Source organism: Elephas maximus, chromosome 8 (genome assembly GCF_024166365.1).
Source record: "Elephas maximus indicus isolate mEleMax1 chromosome 8, mEleMax1 primary haplotype, whole genome shotgun sequence".
NCBI lineage: Eukaryota > Metazoa > Chordata > Mammalia > Proboscidea > Elephantidae > Elephas > Elephas maximus.
In genome coordinates, this window is record NC_064826.1 from 11,015,443 (window position 1) to 11,034,119 (window position 18,677).

The 18,677-nt window shown below is 43.9% G+C and overlaps 1 protein-coding gene across 2 annotated transcripts in view; it reads left to right on the forward strand.

Annotated features, from left to right (window-relative positions):
• Positions 1–18,677, forward strand: part of ZC3HAV1 (zinc finger CCCH-type containing, antiviral 1) — a 56,939-nt gene that overhangs the window by 2,362 nt on the left and 35,900 nt on the right. For both annotated transcript variants that reach the window (XM_049893443.1, XM_049893444.1), the window contains exons 2-3: positions 14,330–14,465; positions 17,936–18,194. In XM_049893443.1, coding sequence (XP_049749400.1) covers positions 14,330–14,465; positions 17,936–18,194 — 395 coding nt within the window. The remainder of the gene's footprint in view (positions 1–14,329; positions 14,466–17,935; positions 18,195–18,677) is intronic.

Sequence of the window (18,677 nt, forward strand, 5' to 3'; positions counted from 1 at the left end):
TTCTAGCACTATACTGAATAACCATATTGGGAGGCTTTGTTTTTCTGTTTTTAAGGTGAATGACTAAAAATTCTTTACCAACTAATGTTGTCTTTTTGTTTTAAATATATTTTTCAATCTTCTGATTTTTTACTACGGGTGTTTTTCAACATATACAAAAGTAGAGAGAAGAGAATGATGACCCCCTGTGTACCCATCATTTGGCTTTAACAGTTCTCAGAATATGGCCAATTTTGTTTTGTTTATTCTTCTCTGCCCGTATCTGCTCCCAACTACTATAGATTGTTTTAAGGCAATTGTCAGAAATCGCCTCATTTGTGAATACTTTAGTAAGCACTTCTAAAAGACAAGGAGGAGACCCTGGGTGGCCCAAATGGCTAAGTGCTCTACCACTAGCCAAAAGGTTGGCACCAAAAGGTTGGTGGATCGAGCTCACTTAGAGGCACCTCTGCTTCGGAAAGGCCACAGCATTGAAAACCTTATGGAGCAGTTCTACTCTTCACACCTGGGGTCTCTGTGAGCTGGAATAGACTTGATGGCAACAAACAACAACAACAAAAGATAAGGACTATATTTATTAACATAACCCTAGTACAATTATTGCTTTTTAAAAAATTACTGTTTTAACATCATCTAATATCCAGATTTGCGTTTTTAAGAAAAAATCTACACAGACATAACTGGTCATTGTTTCAGTATGTTAGATATACAGTATGTTTAGAAACATTATTTCTATTTGTTACACACAGTATCTATAGACATTTTCATTTTTGTTGTATGAATTTTATTATGGTGAGTTTTTTTTTGGCCTAGTTTGAAACATAAAAACCATTTTTAACTCATAAATTGGGTTGTTAGATTGAACTTTATTTTATAAGAGTATATATAATGCCTGGAGCCCTAGTGGTGCCAACCAAAAGGTGAGCAGGTCGAATCTACCAGCCGCTCCTTGGAAACCCTGTGGGGCAGTTCTGCTTTGTCCTATAGACTCACTATGAGTCAGAATTGACTCCATGGCAATGGGTTTGTTTTTTTTTTTTTGTATGTAATATAGGTATCATTTGTCTATGCAAGCTTGGGTGGACTCTCCAGGGAATTCATTACAGTCATTTCTTTTTTTTAAAGTAGAGTGATTAATTTTTATTTCTTACATTTATTGATCTAGTCATATTTTTTATTTTACATCAGTTTTGAGCTTGAAAATTACAGTTTTTTAATTCATTAATGTATATAGTTTTCTCATTGGGGACCTCTGGGAAATTTTTTTTTTTTTTTGCCTCAGAGCATAGAAAATGTGTTTTTCCAAGCATGTTTTAAAATATTCTCCCCTCCGTAGCAACTTATAAAACACAGCCTGAACACATGGGAATGTAAGGACTGACTTTGTGGGTTGCTGGTTAATGGGATCTATTGACCTATTTGATACCCAGATTTAGATTGCCTTTCAGGCAGGAAACTTCTCTGTTCACATGATGAGGGCATGCCTTTTGCCAGACTTAAAACATTTTACTACAGCGCTAGTATTTATGGATGGGATTTCTCTTATCCTTTTTTTTTTTTTTAAACAGTTACTATTGAGTCGACTCTGACTCATTGTAACGCCATGTGTGTCAGAGTAGAACTGTGCTCCATAGGGTTTTCAATGGCTGATTTTTTTGCTACAGATTGCCAGGCCTTTATTCCAAGGCACCTCTGGCTGAACTTGAACCTCCAGCCTGAGCGCGTTAACTATTTGCACCACCCAGGAACTCCATCTATTCCGTGGTTCCCTTCTTTTGTCTTGCGTTGCTTTTAGCTATAAATTTTAGTTGAGAACAGGGCATGCTTCAGTGTTAGGTAACTATTTGTCTTGGTGCATCAGTTCTGATCTTTCTATTTGCTCTGCTGAAATGTGTGCCCACGTACGGAGCTCTAAGCCTAGTTCTTGCACAGACAATAACTACCACTTTTTGATCAAATAACCATATAGCAAATACTATGATAAGTACTTGGCAGTGTTTATCACAGCTCCTGAAATAGGTATTATAAACCCCGTTTTAATGTTCAGAAACTCAGGCCTAGAGATATTTAGACACTTAGTAGAAGGTCACGTAGCTGGTAGCTGGCCATTGGTGTTTGAGCTCAGACCTGCATGTCTGCTTAACCAGTATTTGAGTTGTCAAGTAGCTGTAGAAAGTGTGATCTTCCTTTAATGCAAGTTACTTTTTTGCAAGCATAACTTCTTTTTGTCTTTTTAAAGTAGGCTGAGTGTCTTCAACTTGCTTTGTGGTTTCTGCCAATGTGGGTGTTTCCTCTGGGCTCCTTCCTGTTTGTATATCTTTCCCTTCTGGTTAATTGAAACTCAGGGTGGTGGAGGGAAGGTGGCAAGAAGAATAGCTGACATTTTTATAAATTGAGAAAAATATCAAAAAGTGCAAAGACTAATGTCACAAGCATCAGAGTACTTCACCTCTCAGAATGAATAAATGTTTATATTTTTCATTTTTGCTTTGTATCTTTTAGAATAAAATAAAAACATAACAAGCATGTAAGTAAGGTCCTCTTCCTCCCTCCCCCTTACCCAGTCATTCCCTTTCCTCCCCAGAAGGAGCCTCAATCTGATTTTGGTGTGTATCCTTCTCATCTGTGTTTTTCTATTTCCCCCACCTATGTATTTGTAAAGGAGCCTTGATGGTACAGTGGTTAAAGCACTTGATCGTTAACCCAAAGGTTCGTGGTTTGAACCCACCAGCCTCTCTGAGGGAGAAAGATGTGCCAGTCTGCTTCCACAAAGATTATAGCCTTGGAAACCCTATGGACAGTTCTTTTGATTCCACAGCAATGGATTTGATTTTGGGTTTGGTACATATTTGTATCCAGTCACAAAATGTAGGATTGTTTTTTGTGTTTTAGAATTTTTACTCAAAGTTTTATTTCAGTTTTTTTTTTATTATACTTTAGATGAACATTTAAAGAACAAACTAGTTTCCTTTTAAACAGTTAGTACACATATTGTTTTATGACATTGGTTAACAACCCCACGACATGTCAACTCTCTCCCTTCTCGACCTTCGGTTCCCTATTACCAACTTTTCTGTCCCCTCTGCCTTCTAGTCCTTGCCCCTGGGCTGGTGTGCCCCTTTAGTCTCGTTTTGTTTTATGGGCCTGTCTAATCTTTGGCTGAGGGTTGAACCTCAGGAGTGACTTCATTACTGATCTGAAAGAGTGTCCAGAGGCCATACTCTTGGGATTTCTCCAGTCTGTTGTCAGGCCAGTAAGTCCGGTCTTTTTTTGTGAGTTAGAATTTTGTTCTACATTTTTCTCCAGCTCTGTCTGGGATGCTCTATTTTGATCCCTGTCAGAGCATTAAGCCAGGCACTATTTAGTTGTACTGGACTCAGTCTGGTGGAGGCTGTGGTAGTTGTGGTCCACCAGTCCTTTGAACTAATCTTTCCCTTGTGTCTTTAGTGTTCTTCATTCTCCCTTGCTCCCAAAGGGGTGAGACCAGCAGAGTACCTTAGATGGCTGTTCACAGGCTTTTAAGACCCTAGACACTACTCACCAAAGTAGAATGTAGAACATTTTCTTTATAAACTATGTTATGCCAATTAAGTTAGATGTTCCTGAGACCGTGGGCCCCATAGCCTTTAGACCAGTAATTCGGTCCCTCAGGGAGTTTGGATGTGTCTATGGAGCTTCCATGCCCTTGCCTTGTACAAGTTGTGCTGGCTTCCCAGTTCAATGTTTTATTTTTGAGATCTAGTCACATGGGTACATAAAGATCTAGTTCATTCATTTTCATAGTAGTATAGTATTTTATCCCATGATTTATACCACAGTTTATCTATTCCCTCAATGGACATTTGAGTTATTTCCCATTTTTGTCTATAATAAACCATGCTGCCAAGAATATACATGTAAATAAGTGCCTTTTGGAGTCCTTGGGTGGTACAGATGGTTAAGCACTCAGCTTTGGCAGTTCGAATCCACTGAAAGGTGGCTTGGAAGAAAGGCCTGGCAATCTACTTCAGAAAAAGCAGCCATTGAAAACCCTATGGAGGGCAGTTTTCCTCTGGAACACATAGGGTCACCATGAGTTGGAATCGACTCAGTGGCAATAGCTTTGGTTTCTGTCTCTATAAATTTGCATATTCTGGAGGTGTCCTAAAAATGGAAACACAAAATGTGGCCTTTTGTGCCTGGCTTCTTTCACACTTTCATAATGTTTTTGGATCGACATTTTACTTTTGCGTGCAACATTTTGTTCGAGTGTATTTGTCTAGGAGGCGGCTTGCTGGACGTTCACTCCGTTACTAACCGCAGTGCCCTTGAGCTGTACTGAAAGGCATATGGCATCATAGACATCACCTGGGAAATTTTACTTTCTTCTCAAATTTGCTTCCTTTTAATTTGATCAAATTTGACTTCTAATCTCTGTGGTTTCTGCAGAAATTAAGCGAAGACACAGGTTGATAGTATATGTGATGCCGTGGTCCATGATGAAACTTAAATGGTGACATGTAAACATCCCATAACAAATATTTTCTGCTTTTTACATCATGTAGAGACAGCAAAATGAAACATTCGACAGAAGTATAGATTTGTTTTCCTTCCACAGAATGGTTCTAATTTACTTACTGGTCCTGATCACCTAAACGGGGATCTTTGATCTTTGGGTGGCGCAAGTAGTTAAGCGCAGAAGGTTGGTGATTGGTCTACTCAGGCACCTACTTTCGAAAGATCACAGCCATTGAAAACCCTATGGAGCACAGTTCTACTCTGAAGGACGTGGGTTTGCCACAGGTTGGAATCGCTGGCAACCGGTTTATCTGTGATCTTTACTTACAGGCTACATTGGAATAGACAAAGGCCCCAAGACAGGCATGGGAAGGGAGTAAAAGAATCCAGAAGGTTCTAGGATTTCAGGCCAGTGAGAAATCAATTTAACCAAGTTGGAGCAGGGGAGCTATACTCAGGTTGGGAGGAGAGAGTAGAGCCCCGTTTCATGATCTGTTAACTTTCCCATAGAGTGAAGAGATTTTAATACATTTCAGACCAACTCAGACGTTAGGTTAAGAGAAGTCATCCAGTGTGGTGGCTTCCAAACATCTTGATCCCTGTCATTGAAGAGCGTTTTGAGCAGGTCCTCCCAATGTGTGTGTGTTTATTTATAAATTCTGTAACATACAACTCTTAACTTGTATTTTGAATATCGTTGCTCCAACTCGTGGCAACCTTACATATAACAGAAAGGAACGATGCCCAGTCCTGTGCTGTCTTCACGGTCATTGGTATGTCTGAGCCCATTGTTGTGGCTGTTGTGTCAATTATTTGTTGTTTTTGTGTGCCCTTGTGTCAATTCCAACTCATAATGAACTTATCTACAAGACACAGTAGAATGGCCCCACAGGGTTTCTTAGTCTGTAATCTTTACAGGAGCAGATCGCCAGGTCTTTTCTCTGGGGTTTGAATTGTTGAACTTAGACCTTTAGCAGCCGAACGCTTAGTCATTGTGCCACCAGGGCTCCTTTGTCAATTATTAGCAAGGCCTAGTTTTTTACTTTATATGTATATGTACATACATATATATGTCTATATATAAAACCAAACCTGTTGCCGTCGAGTTAATTCCGACTCATAGCGACCCTATAGGACAGAGTGGAGCTGCCCCACGCGGTTTCTAAGGAGCAGCTGGTGGGTTCAAACTGCCAACCTTTTGGTTGGCACCCACAGCACTTAACCACTACGCCACCAGGGTTTCCATATATATATATATATGTGTGTGTGTGTGTGTGTGTGTGTGTGTGTGTAGAGAGAGAGAAGTTCTAATATTTTTTTCCCACACCCTAATGGATCAGCCTTAGGGTATAGTCAGCCAGCTGTGGAGCAGTAGTTCTCAGAATTTGATGTGCACATGAATCACCTGGGAGAGCTTATTAACCGTTATGCCACCAGGGTTTCCATCCCTAGTGCACTCATCAGAAATTCTGGTTCTTCCGTAGTTGTGCGTTGGTATTCGGGAATCTGCCTTTCAGCCGTCACCCCAAAGAATTCTGCTGTAGGGATATAGAAACCACACTTATAGGCAGTAGCTGGGGGTCACTTCTGGCAGATTGCTAACGCGAGGTTTCATTTGACTTGGGGTGAGGGAGAAAAAGAGAAGCAGATTCGCTAATGCGGAGTGAGCGTGAGTTTAAGAGGCATGGCTGTCTTAAGGGCTACGAGGACGTATCTGTTGCCTTATATGACGGAATCACAAGGCAGGAAACCCTTGGCACTCTTAATCATCTAATTAACAAATATTTATTGAGCACATATGCTGCATCACAGACAGTGTAGAATCTTCTGGAGGCATCTACCACTTCCTCTTTCACTAAAGGACCACTCAAACGCAGTTGACCAGCTAATCTTCTTCTCTATTTTAATGTTTTCAAATTCCGGAGGGATTTGTGTTGGGAAGTGTAAGACTGAACAAGGCCACGGGAGAGGAGAGGAGGCTTGTGTGACGCACTTTCTCTGCGTCATGAAGAATGTGGCAACCTCATCCCCACCTCTGACCCTTCACTCTCTCACTTCCTACGCGTTTCCTCAGTCCTGTTGTGGCCCGGAAACCCTGGTGGCGTAGTGGTTAAGTGCTACGGCTGCTAACCAAGAGGTTGGCAGTTCAAACCCGCCACATGCTTCTTGGAAACTCTATGGGGCAGTTCTTCTCTGTCCTGTAGGGTCGCTATGAGTTCCAACTCAACTATGAGTTGGAACCAACTCTGCGGCAGTGGGTTTGGTGTTTTGTTGTTGTTGTTGTGGCCTTTGGGTAGTGGCTGCCAAACTTCATTGCCCCTTGGAATCACGTGGGGAAATCTTTTCAGAATACCGCCGCCTGGCTCCCACCCTAACATTCTCATTTCATTTGTCAGGGATGGGACCTGGGCGTTGGGAGTTTTTAAAAAGTCCTGAGGTGGTTCTAAGGGGACATTAGTGGTTCAGTGGTGGAATTTGCGCCTTGTGTGCAGGAGGCCTGGGGTCAAGTCCCAACCAATGCACCTTGTGCACAGCCACCATCCACCTGACAGTGGGGCCTTCCGTGTTGCTATGCTGCTGAGCAGGTTTCAGCGGAGCTTCCAGACTCAGACAGACTAGGAAGAAAGGCCTGGCAATCTACATCTGAAAATCAGCCAGTGAAACCCTAGGGATCACAAAGTTCCAATCAGCAACCGATCCTGGGGATGGAGCAGGACCAGGCAGCATTTCAGTCAGTCCATTGTGAATAAGGTGGCCATGGGTTGGGGCTGCCTCCATGGCAGCTGACAAGGTAGTTCTAATGTGCAGCAGAGCTTAGGAACCATGAATTTAGGGGCTGGACTTGAGGAATAAGTCAAGACTGGGGAGATCGGCCGCAAAACAGAGGATTTTGGGGGGGCACCTGCGCTTCCCTCCCCACCCTTGGAACCAGTATAAAATTGGCACCTTCCTCACCCCCCACGGGCCTGGCACCTCATGTTGCCCTCGGCACCCGGTGTCCAGGTAGCCTACAAGATGCAGCCTTGACTCACCCATGTCACAGCAGCCAGCTGGGCTTACCTTCTTTGTGCCCCCGGGTCCTGTGGTCCCATTTTATAGGGGCTCCAGATTCACTGAGTCCTCCACCCCCTAGTAACCTGGTGATTTAATTCTGAGCATCAGAATTCTGAACGCATAGGGGAGGCTTGTGGCTTAAAGGTAATACTTCATTGGGGTTGTTTTTGATGGCTGACATTTTAATCTTTAGACCAATACTTTATAGATTGTATCTTTCGCACATCTGGGTTCCTTTTTTACCTGGCTTCTGGCTTCTGTCGTGGTGAGTTATTTCCTGTTTTCTGTACAAGTCAAAGATCTTTCTGTTTTTAATCTAACCCAACTAGGCATTGGGAGCAGTGGGGTGAGGGGAGGAGGAAAGGGTATTGAAACACTGATTACCGTCAAAAAAATAAGACTCTCCCCTCAGGGAATCGTCTCTCTGCTGGCCTGGGTGTGGAGCCCCGGGCTGGCCTGTGTTTACTGACTTGTGAAGTTCAAGAGTGCTGAGGTGAGCTAACTAGAACCTGGAGTCCAACTGGGGCTCCCAGCGCTGCCTGCACAGGTGAATCCCCTGAGGCCTCTCTGTCAAATTAAGTCAACCTCCGAGGGTACAGCCCCGGCTCAGGTGTCTGAAACACGCCCCGGCGATTACCGTGCAGTGGTGATTTGAGTCATGCTGTCTGCCAGCCGGCTGTTGACACCTCACCAGTGTGGGGCGGACGACTGGTGGCCAGGGCTAAAATCACATTCTGCCCTGTGGCTGGAAGGGAAAGGTGAAAAAGGTCATGTGCTTTTAGGCTTTGGGCGTGAAATTCCCTAAAGGGAGGTCTTTCCGCCCCTTTCAAGGCCATCTCTGCTCTTCTTTAAAGTTGGTCAGCTCCCAGTGTGCGTAACACTTGTTCGGCCCCTGGGGGTTCAGAATGGCTTCTAGGCTAGCTTTTTTGTGTATTGGGAGGTGGTGGGGGGGGGGTCCTGTAGCCTCCCACCACCCTTCCGCTGGACCCATTGTCGTCACCTGGGAGCTTGTTAGAAATGCAAATTCTGGGCCCCACACTGCAGACCTCCTGATTTACCAGCCCTGGAGGTGGGGCCTGAGCCCCGATGGTGCAGTGGTTAGATGGTGCAGTGGTTAAGCGCCAGGCTGCTAACCAAAAGACTGGCAGTTCGAACATACCAGCTGCTCGGTGGAAGAAAAAGATTTACAGGAAACCCTATGGGACAGTTCTACTCTGCCCTATAGGGTCACTATGAGTCAGAATCGACTTGACGGCAGTGGGTTTGGTTTTGGGGGTTGAAGCTGGGACCCAGCAATCTTTGTTCTGACGAACTCTGTAAATGGTTCTGAGAAACCCCTAGTAGTCTGAGGGGCCAGGAACTTACACTTCTGACAACCCCCAGGTGATGCTGGTGGTGCTGGTCTGGGGCCCACACCTTGAGAACCACTGGCCTAGTGAGCCCCCATAGGCCATGGGGACATTCACAGTACTAGCTTAAGTCCCTTAGCCAATATTAGGGACCAGGAGCTGAGATGGTGTGACCAGAATAAAGTGTGACGCTCAGGCTACCTTAAACCTAAGTCACAACTTTTTGTCAAGCACTCAGGAAGACCCTGAGCCTGTTTCCCATACTCTAATCATAACAAGTATTCTATCATTTATTGTGTCACTGCTCTACCCTTTAAGGAGTCCTGGTGGTGCAGTGGTTAAGAGCTTGGGTGCAAAGCATAAGGTCAGCAGTTCAAATCTACCACCTGTTCCTTGGAAACCCTATGGGGCAGTTCTACTCTGTCCTATAGGGTTGCTAGGAAATTTTTTTTTTTTTTTTTTGGCTATACCCTTTAAGGAGCCCTGGTGGTACAATGATTAAGCACTGGGCAGCTAACCAAAAGGTTGGCAGTTCAACCCCACCCGCCTGCTCTTCAGGATAAAGACTTGGTGATCTGCTTCCGTGACAAATACAGCCTAGAAATGCTGTGGGGCAGCTCTGCTCGGTCACAGGGGTCACTGTGAGTTGGAATGGACTCGACAGCACCCAATAACAACGACACCCTTTGTAAGATCTCAATTTCCCATCCCATGGAAATAATCCAGAACAGCACATTTGTTTTTTCTGTTTGGCTTGGAAAAGTTTCAGATCTATCTGACTTTGTTTGCTTTTCCAGATTGAGTTGCTTTTGTTTTTTGTTTTCAAATAAAAAAAAAGTATTATGGTATCTGTAGCTAACTTAAACTGCCACCTCCTGTGGGGTGGAGTCTTTAGCCCACCCAGCTGGTGAGGCTTCTGGGTGGTGGGGCTGGTGGGAGCGGTCGGAAGCCATTAGGAGGAACCCAGAGGCAGCAGAGCGCTGGGGGCAGCCTTATCAAGGGGCCCAGACAGGCAAGGGAAGCGAAGGGCAGCGGTGGAGAAAGCAGGGAGAGGCCAGCCTGGGGAAAAGGCTGGGCTAGGGGCTGTTGCCTGCCGTTGACTTCATGCTCAAGCTTGGGTACAGGGGGAGGGCAGGCTTGGTTTCGAGGCTCTGGCCAGGGCTGACAGAGCGGGTCATTCTGATTTGTTTCCTAGGAGGCTCTGCAGCTAGATCTGAAGGCAGCTCCAGAGTTACAGAAATGTTTTCTACGCTGGCAGCCGTTGTGGCAGCATCGGAATAAATGACTTTTTAAAAATTAACTCTAGACGTTTACATTAAAAAAAAAAAAAACTATCAATTTAAATAGAATAATTTTGCAAAGTCATTTTGCCTTTCTGTTTACCAATGACAAAACAACTAAAAAACAATAGTGGCAAGAGATAATATTTAATCTTTAGAAAACGAAAGAGAGTATTAAAGGTAAACATTTAAATCTTAATAGGAAAGATAGGACAAGACTTGAATAAATGGAGAGCTAGTTTCTGCTGCAGAATCAGAAGATTTTATGTATTTAAGATGACATCCCTAACAGCCAATCTAATTCATAGAATTAATACAAGTCCTCAATATGATATTTTATGGAAATTGACAAAAGTCTGATAACACACACACTTATATATAAATTCAAACCCATTACCATCAAGTCGATGCCAACTCATAGCAACTCTACAGGGCAGAGTAGAGCTGCCTCATCATACGGTTTCCAAAGAGTGGCGGGTGGATTCAAACTGTTGACCTTTTCTCTTTTGGTTAGCAGCCAAGCTCTTAACCAGTGTGCCACCAGGGCTCCAAAACTTACATAGAGGAACTAATAGTTAAGCAATGACCTGGGTGGCGAAAACGGTTGAAAGGTTAGTGGTTTGAACCCACGCAGGGGCACCTCGGAAAAACGTCACAGCCTCAAAAACCGATTAGAGTGCAGTTCTGCCCTGCACACTTTGGCAGCCGTGAGTCAGAGCTGACTGGGCAGTGACTAAACAAGTCAGCAACAGCTAAGCCTGCTAAAGAGTCTTTTGCAAAGGATCGAGCCCTTGATATGGTATTCTGTTAATATGCAAAATGTGATGCAAGTGACTTTTAAATTATACGGCATTGGATTCAAAGCAGAACAGCAGATTGATAAAACACAGTAGGGATTCCAGAACCGAAACCAAAGCTATTGTCAGCCAAGTCAATTCCTACTCACAGCAACCCTGTGGGACAGTAGAGCTGCGCCGCCGCAGGGTTTCCAAGGCTGTAAATCTCTATGGAAGCAGACTGCCACATCTTTCTTCCCAGGAGCAGCTGGTGGGTTTGAACTGCCAACCTTTTGGTTCGCAGCTGAGTGCTTTAACCACTGCACCACCAGGTCTCCTTGTAGGGATTCCAGTAGCTCTGAACTTGTTAAAAGTTAACATACAATAGTCCAGGATAACAAAATAATAAGAAATCATATTTAATAGATGTTATTGAGAAAACTTTGTATGAGATACTGAGGTCCCTCTCTGACCCTGTGTATTGTAATAATCTCCAGGTGTTTCAAAGAACTAAAATAGAAAGTATCTCCTTTATACATGAAACAAAAGGCTATATTATGATTATCCAGCTGTGGAGTTGAATTAATTTGGTGAGTATTTAAACAGCAGGCTAAATTATGAATGGTGAGTTGGAAAAACCTAAGCATATTAAAAACTCAGCAACAACCATCTCAATAAATCCTTGATAAAAAGGAAAAAAAAAAAAAGGCAATACTATTTGAACTAAACGAGGCTGGTAAAGGTGCATATTCGAAAACATATAAAGAGGTCGGCACCTGTTCTCGATTCAACAAAGGATATAAAGGGAAGCATAAACATCAAGCCAATAATTGATAACATTCCAGTCCTCTGATAAAGTGCAAATTAACAAAAGCATATGTCAGTTTCATACCTAGAGGTCCCTGGGTGGCACAAAAGGCTAAGCTCGCGACTACAAGCCAAACGGTTGGCAGTTTGAGCCCACCCAGAGTTGCCTCAGAAGACAGGCCTGGCTATCTGCTTCCAAAAAGTCATAGCCTTGAACACCCCTGTGCACACACATGGGGTCGTCATGAGTCAAAATTCACTGCACGGCAACTAACAACAGCAGCAACAATAGGGTTCACCTGAGGACGTTGTTGAAAGGTAGGTTTTGATTCAGTAGGACCAGGGTAGGGCCTGAGATTCTGAATTTCTGACAAGCTTCGAGGGGTGGCGATGCTGCTGGTTCTTCCACCATACTCTGCATAGCGATTGTTGAAGTCTTCGCTGTCCAGTGTGGTAGCTGCTAGTCAAGAGTGGCTATTTAAATTAATTAAAGTTAAATAAAGTAAATTCCCCCACTATACTTCAGGTGCTCAGTAGCCACCTGTGCCTAGTGGCTCACGTATCAGAAACCTCCGATTATAGAACGTTTCCATCTTCGCAGAAAGGTCTGTTGGACCGTGCTGATTTAAGTCACAAATGTCTTGGGTTTTCATGTTTTGTTTTTTTTTCCCTGTAGATTTGTTTTAAATATACAATTAAGAGCTGTTCCATTCCTTTGTAGTCACACAAAATAAGGTGTACATTGGTGTGAAAGCTGGAGAAGAATCATGACGTTGCTGTCGTCAGGTGCTGTTGAATCGATTTTGACTCATAGTGATCCTGTGCGATAGAGTAGAACTGCCTCATAGGGTATTCTAGGCTGTAATTTTTTTTTTTTTTTTTTTTAAGTAATGTATTTTATTTTTGTTGTTGGTGTGGAGAATATTCACAGCAGAACATACACCAGTTCAACACCTTCTACATGTATAATTTGGTGACGTTGATCACAGCCTTTGACTTGTGCAACCTATTCTTACCTTCCTTTTCTGAGTGATTCCTCCCCCATTTACATAAACTTACGGCCCCCTTAACGTCCTATCTAATCTTTTGAGTTGCTCTTGACAATTTGATACCATATAAAAACCAAAAACCCATTGCTGTCATGTTGATTCCAATTCATAGGAACCCTACAGGACAGAGTACAACTGCCCCAAAGGGTTTCCAAGGAGTGGCTGGTGGATTTGAACTGCTGACCTTTTGGCTAGCAGCCGTAGCTCTTAACCACTGTATCACCAGGGCTCCTGATATAAAAAAAAATCTTAAAAAAGCACAATGCTCAAGGCTGACGTTCTTTACTAGCTAAGCTAAAGTTTGATTTTAAGTACACTTCAGGGGATATTTTTGGTTTAAGGTCTAAAGATTATCTCCATGGCTCCAAAAATCTGGATTCCATGAGAATTTGAAATTCTGTTCTGCCTTCTCCCTCTTTTGATCAGGATTCTCCTATAGAATCTTTAATCGAAGTGTTCAGTAGTGGTATCTGGGCACCATACAATTTTTCTGGTCTGTTGGTAAAGGAGGCAGTTGTTCTTGGAGGCAATTAGCCACAAATTCTATTTCCTGCTTTTATTCGTGACTCTGTTTCCTCTGTTGCTTGGGGTGACTAGAGACTGATTGTTGTACCTTGAGTGGCCACTTGCAAACTCTTAAGACCCCAGACACTGTGCAGTGAGCTATAATCTTTACAGGAGCACATGGCCCGGTCTTTCTCCCGTGGGGCCACTGGTTGGGTATGAACCATCGGTCACAGTCTCTCCGTTAGCAGCTGAGTACTTCACTATTGTTCCACAAATTTTGAGTAATTAACATGCTTGATAAATGGAATTCTATTTTCCTGTTGATATTTCTGTCAATCAATAGGTATGTTATTGTAATTATTCTTTGTGTCTCCATGAGCAATCATTGTTTGTTTTTACATTCCTTCAGCTGATACTTCAAAGTGCCTGCTAAGCGGCGTGTTACATAATGGAGGTGGCAGTGGACCAGACACATTCCCTGCCCTCCAAAAACTTAGGCATGTTTACACTTTGCTTATTGGTCCCGTTGTGAAGATTTTTATTTTCTTTATGTTGAGGTGTAATTCATGCTGAAGGCTGTGGTCTTTGGTCTTCAAGTGCTTCAAGTTCGCTTCACTTTCAGCAAGCAAGGTTGTGTTATCCGCAGATTGCAAATTGTTAAGAGTCTTCCTCCAATCCTGATGCCGTCTGCTTCCTCATAGAGTCCGGCTTCTCAAATTATTTGCCTAGCATACAGAATGAATAAGTATGGTGAAAGGATACAACCCTCATACCCGCCTTTCCTGATTTTAAAGGAGTTTTATACGTGTGTAATTTGTGAGGAAAATATTCATCCCGCCCCATCGGTCAGTGTCATAAATTTAACTTTTTACTCTGCGTGCTTTAAGCAGGACCTACTGGTATTAGTTATCAAAGGGCATAGGCTTTGCTCTTCCGTGACAAAGTTAAACGGGAGATTTCTTCTTCTTCTGTGAAGTGGGTACACTGACAACTGCCGTGTTTTCTTCCAGAAATTTATGTAAATATTCTCACGAGGTCCTCTCAGAAGACAACTTCAGAGTCCTGAAGAACCATGAGCTTTCTGGACTTAACCAAGAGGAATTAGCTGTGCTCCTCGTCCAAAGTGACCCGTTTTTTATGCCTGAGGTAAGTTATGGGTCTTCTGTGAGGAAGCAGGGGAAAGGTTACTCACAGTGTCGTGTGGGAGAGAGGCTGGAGCAGCATTAGGAGAGATGAAGGTTAGCACCGGGGCTGTCCAGGTGGCAGTTCACGCTGCTGCTGAGTGACCTCAGCGATTCCAGCAATTTCCCTCCCATTTGAGGTTTTGTAAGAAGTTGAGTCTGGAATGCCTCGTCCACCAGGCTGCCAGGAAACCCTGTGTGAGCAAGTAGAATCTGAAGATATGACAGTGGAAGGGCTGATTGATGCCCTGCATCCGGGTGGCCTTGTGGGAGAGGTGGACTTGGAGAAGAGGTTTGGAAGATGACGTTTTGGTATAGGCTAAGCTGTTGTAAGTGAGCCCTGTTGGCGCAACAGTTAAGCACTTGGCTGCCAACCGAAAGGTTGGCGGTTCAAATCCACCCAATGGCTCTGCAGGAGAAAAGACCTGACAATCTGCTCCTGTAAAGATTACAGCCTAGGAAAACCTGTAGGGTAGTTCTACGCTCTCACGCGGGATTGCTATGAGTCGAAAATCTACTCAACTGCACTGAGCAATAACAACAAGCTGTTGTAACAAAAAACAAACCAGTTTCATAGAGTCAGTTCCAACTCATGGTGACCTCATGTGTGTAAGAGAGGGGTGGAACAGCTGGGTGTGGGGTGGGGACAAGGACCTTTGAGGTCACAGGGAATGCTCCCGTACTTTTTGTGTCTCTCAGCAGTCTTGACTCTGCCATTAACAACCTGTGTGATCTTGGACAAGGCATTCAACCCCTTCAGGTCTTCAGGTCTGCTTCCTTTGTTGTTTGTTTTTATGTGCCTTCAGCTGATACTTCAAAGTGCCTGCTAAGCGGCATGTTATATAATGGAGGTGGCAGTGGACCAGACACAATCCCTGCCCTCCGAAAACTTAAACATATTCATGCTTTTTCACTTCGCCTTGACTGGTAAGAACCGAGAGTGTTGGGTAAACCCGATTTCCTGGTATATAAAAAACCGAAACCAAACCAGTTCTGGTTGAGTCAATTCTGACTCATCCGTGGTGGCCCCCCGTGTTACACAGTAGAACTGCTCCATAGGCTTTTCTTGGCTGTAATCTTCACAAAGAAGAGCCTTAGGCCTTTCTTCCAAGGCATGTTGGGTGAGTTTGAGCCGCCAACCTTTAGACTAGGAGTCAAGCACAACCATTTGTACCGCCCAGGGACCATACCTGCTTAATACCAGAAGAAATGCTTTCCTCTGTCCTGGCCTAATTAGGACAGTAGTGTTCTTGCTTAAACACCAGCCTGTGAGTAGGAATGTTAACCTAAGCATCCTTTGTGAAATTGCTGAATGTTCCTTTGGGAGAGAGCTCCTCTGAGAATGTGGTTCTCCAACCTGAGCCACGTCAGAGTCTCGTTGAGCTTGGTAGAGCACGGACTGCTGGGCCCACCTGTCTTGGAGGGTTTAATCTTAAGAATAACTGAAGAAATGCTCGGGTTTGTCATGCACAAACTCATTTAGTTTATTGTAAGGTGGTCATGGCAAGGTGCGCAAGTAAGACCTCAAGACATTCATCTAACATCAGAGAATCAGAATTGACAAGTACAACGTTAGTTTAAATGTTGGAGTCCAAATCTTTAGACTTCAGGCTTTTACCTTTTACGAGCGTCTCGGGAGAAGACTTGACCACCCCTCGAACTCGGAGGAGGTCTCCCGTAGGTAGGGTCCGAGGTCAGTTGTTTTGAGCTCTATCTCAGCAGGCTCTCGGTCTTCAGACAGAAAGGCAGTGGGACCTTTTGCTTCTGTCTTCTCCAAAAATGAGCAGAAATCCAGGGTTTATATACCATGTGTGCTGCGTGTTCAACTATAATTGGTGTGTTTTGTGGCCAGTTAAGGGCATTGTTCTAAGACATATTTATGCTTTGCTAATTTATAGAAATTTGAATTATTGCGAGTTAGGGCATGACATATTTATGTTCTTGTTTATGACATATGTTTCAAGGGTGAGTTAATTAATGAAAAATTCTGGGAATGGCTTAGTGACGTACTTATGTTTTGCTAACTTACAGAGATTTGATTAATGCTACATTCCATTCTCACAGTGTTTGCAGGTGCATAGCCCAATTTCAGAAAGTTATTTATGACACATTTTATCTGTTTCCAATGTTTGAACAACTAACAACTTACCGTTAATGGTTAGAGAGCATTACAGAAATACATGTGTTCCTTTTTCTAAGTTCAGGGCTTCTCTATTTCTAACTTCACCTTATAAGTGATTTATACATACGATTTTAGAAACATTATGAAACATCACAACTGTGTAAAAAGCATTGTAGAAGTATACATATTAGCAGCTTATACATAGGTGTTTAGAAGCATTACGAAAACACAGCAGTGTAAAAAGCATTCTAGATGCATACGTTTAACAGCGAGGTGATCCGACAGCATCACAAGCCCACCTCAGCAGGTTCTGACTCTGCAGGTTTGGGATGGCACCTGAAGGTTTGCACTTCTGACAAGTGCTCAGGTGGTGTTGATGCTGCTGGTCCAGGGACTACTCTTGGCAAAGCAGAGTCGGCAATCTAGATCATAGACTCTGTAGCAAGTGTGTCTGTTTGAACCGGGTTTTAGAAGCTGTGTGAGTGTCGAAGTCATTGCTGCTGGAGTCTGAATCCTTGTCTTTGCTGCCTGCCCAGCTCGTGATGAACCTTGTTGATCTGATGTGCTCAGAGTCTATTGAAACAACGTACAAATGTTTGCATAAATTTTCAGATGCCTGAAATTCACGTTCCTCACTCCTTTATGATATGGGCTTCCTCATCTAACAATTTAAGCACTTACATCACACTTTATGTTTTGCACAACACTTTCACGTGTTATATTTGATCTGCTCAACAACTTGGTGTGAGCGGTGTTAAATGACAGATTCTGGAGTCAAGTTACAGAAATCATAACAGATTTTAATCGGAAGAAAACCAGTGGCTGCACAAGGGAGCCTGGCACTCGAGAGGAGATGCCCCGGACTTCAACTTGAGAAAGAGAGCAGTCTCCACTCATAAGAAGCCCTAAGAGCGTTAGTTGGAAAAAAGGAATAGGTTCTGGAATGTTGTCATTTAAGCCAAGGTGAGTCCTTTAGAAGTGGGGCCAGTTTGTGATCGGGCCACACGTACATTCTTTGGTTTATAATACGTGCAGGGATTCTTGGCTTTAGTGTGATGAAGTCTCAAGAGAGGGTGGGTTAGGAAAATACCAATTAAGTAAAGGTTACAGATGAAAGAAGGTTCTCGGTGCCACAAACGGTGTGCCCTTGATTGTAACCTGAAGGTTGGTGCTTTGAACCCACCCAGCGGCACCCCACCTACAGCCAAGGAAACCCCATGGGGCACTTCTATCCTGTCACATGGAGCCACCATGAGTCAGAATCAAAGTCGAAGGCACCCAACAGCACTTCACCTTCCTTCCTTCTTCTGCAGATATGCAAGAGCTATAAGGGCGAGGGCCGGCAGCAGATCTGCAGCCAGCAGCCGCCCTGTGACAGACTCCACATCTGCGAGCACTTCACCCGCGGGAACTGCAGTTACTCCAACTGCCTGCGCTCCCACAACCTGCTGGACCGGAAGGTGCTGGCCGCCATGTGGGAGCACGGGCTCAGTGTCGACGTGGTGCGCAACATCCAGGACATTCTCAACAGCAAGCACGCCCGGGGCCGGAAGCACCCGCCGGCCAGGAGAGGTGGGGGACTTGCTTAATCTGCCCCTTTATATCTCAAAAGCGCTTCACCTTAAACACACCCTACATAAATACAGCCCCATTAACATAACAAAGAAAACCCCTCCCCAAATGGGTTATAACCACAGGCATAGAGGTTAGGATTTACAACCCATAACATTGTATGTGTGAGAGAACCCACTGCTGTCCAGTCGATTCCAACCCATAGCGACCCTATAGGACAGAGTAGAACTGCACCATAGAGTTTCCAAGGAGCGCCTGGCAGATTTGAACTGCCAACCTCTTAGTTACCAGCTATAACACTTAACCGCTATGCCACCAGGGTTTCCGTGTGTGTAAGAGGGAGGTGAGAGAAAGGGCCTCTTTTCCTCCCCTTCCCCACAGGAGCTGCGCACACATCCAGTCACCCCCACATACACCTCACAAGTGTGCATACCACAGAAATACACCACACACACACACTATACACACCTCAGATACATGCAC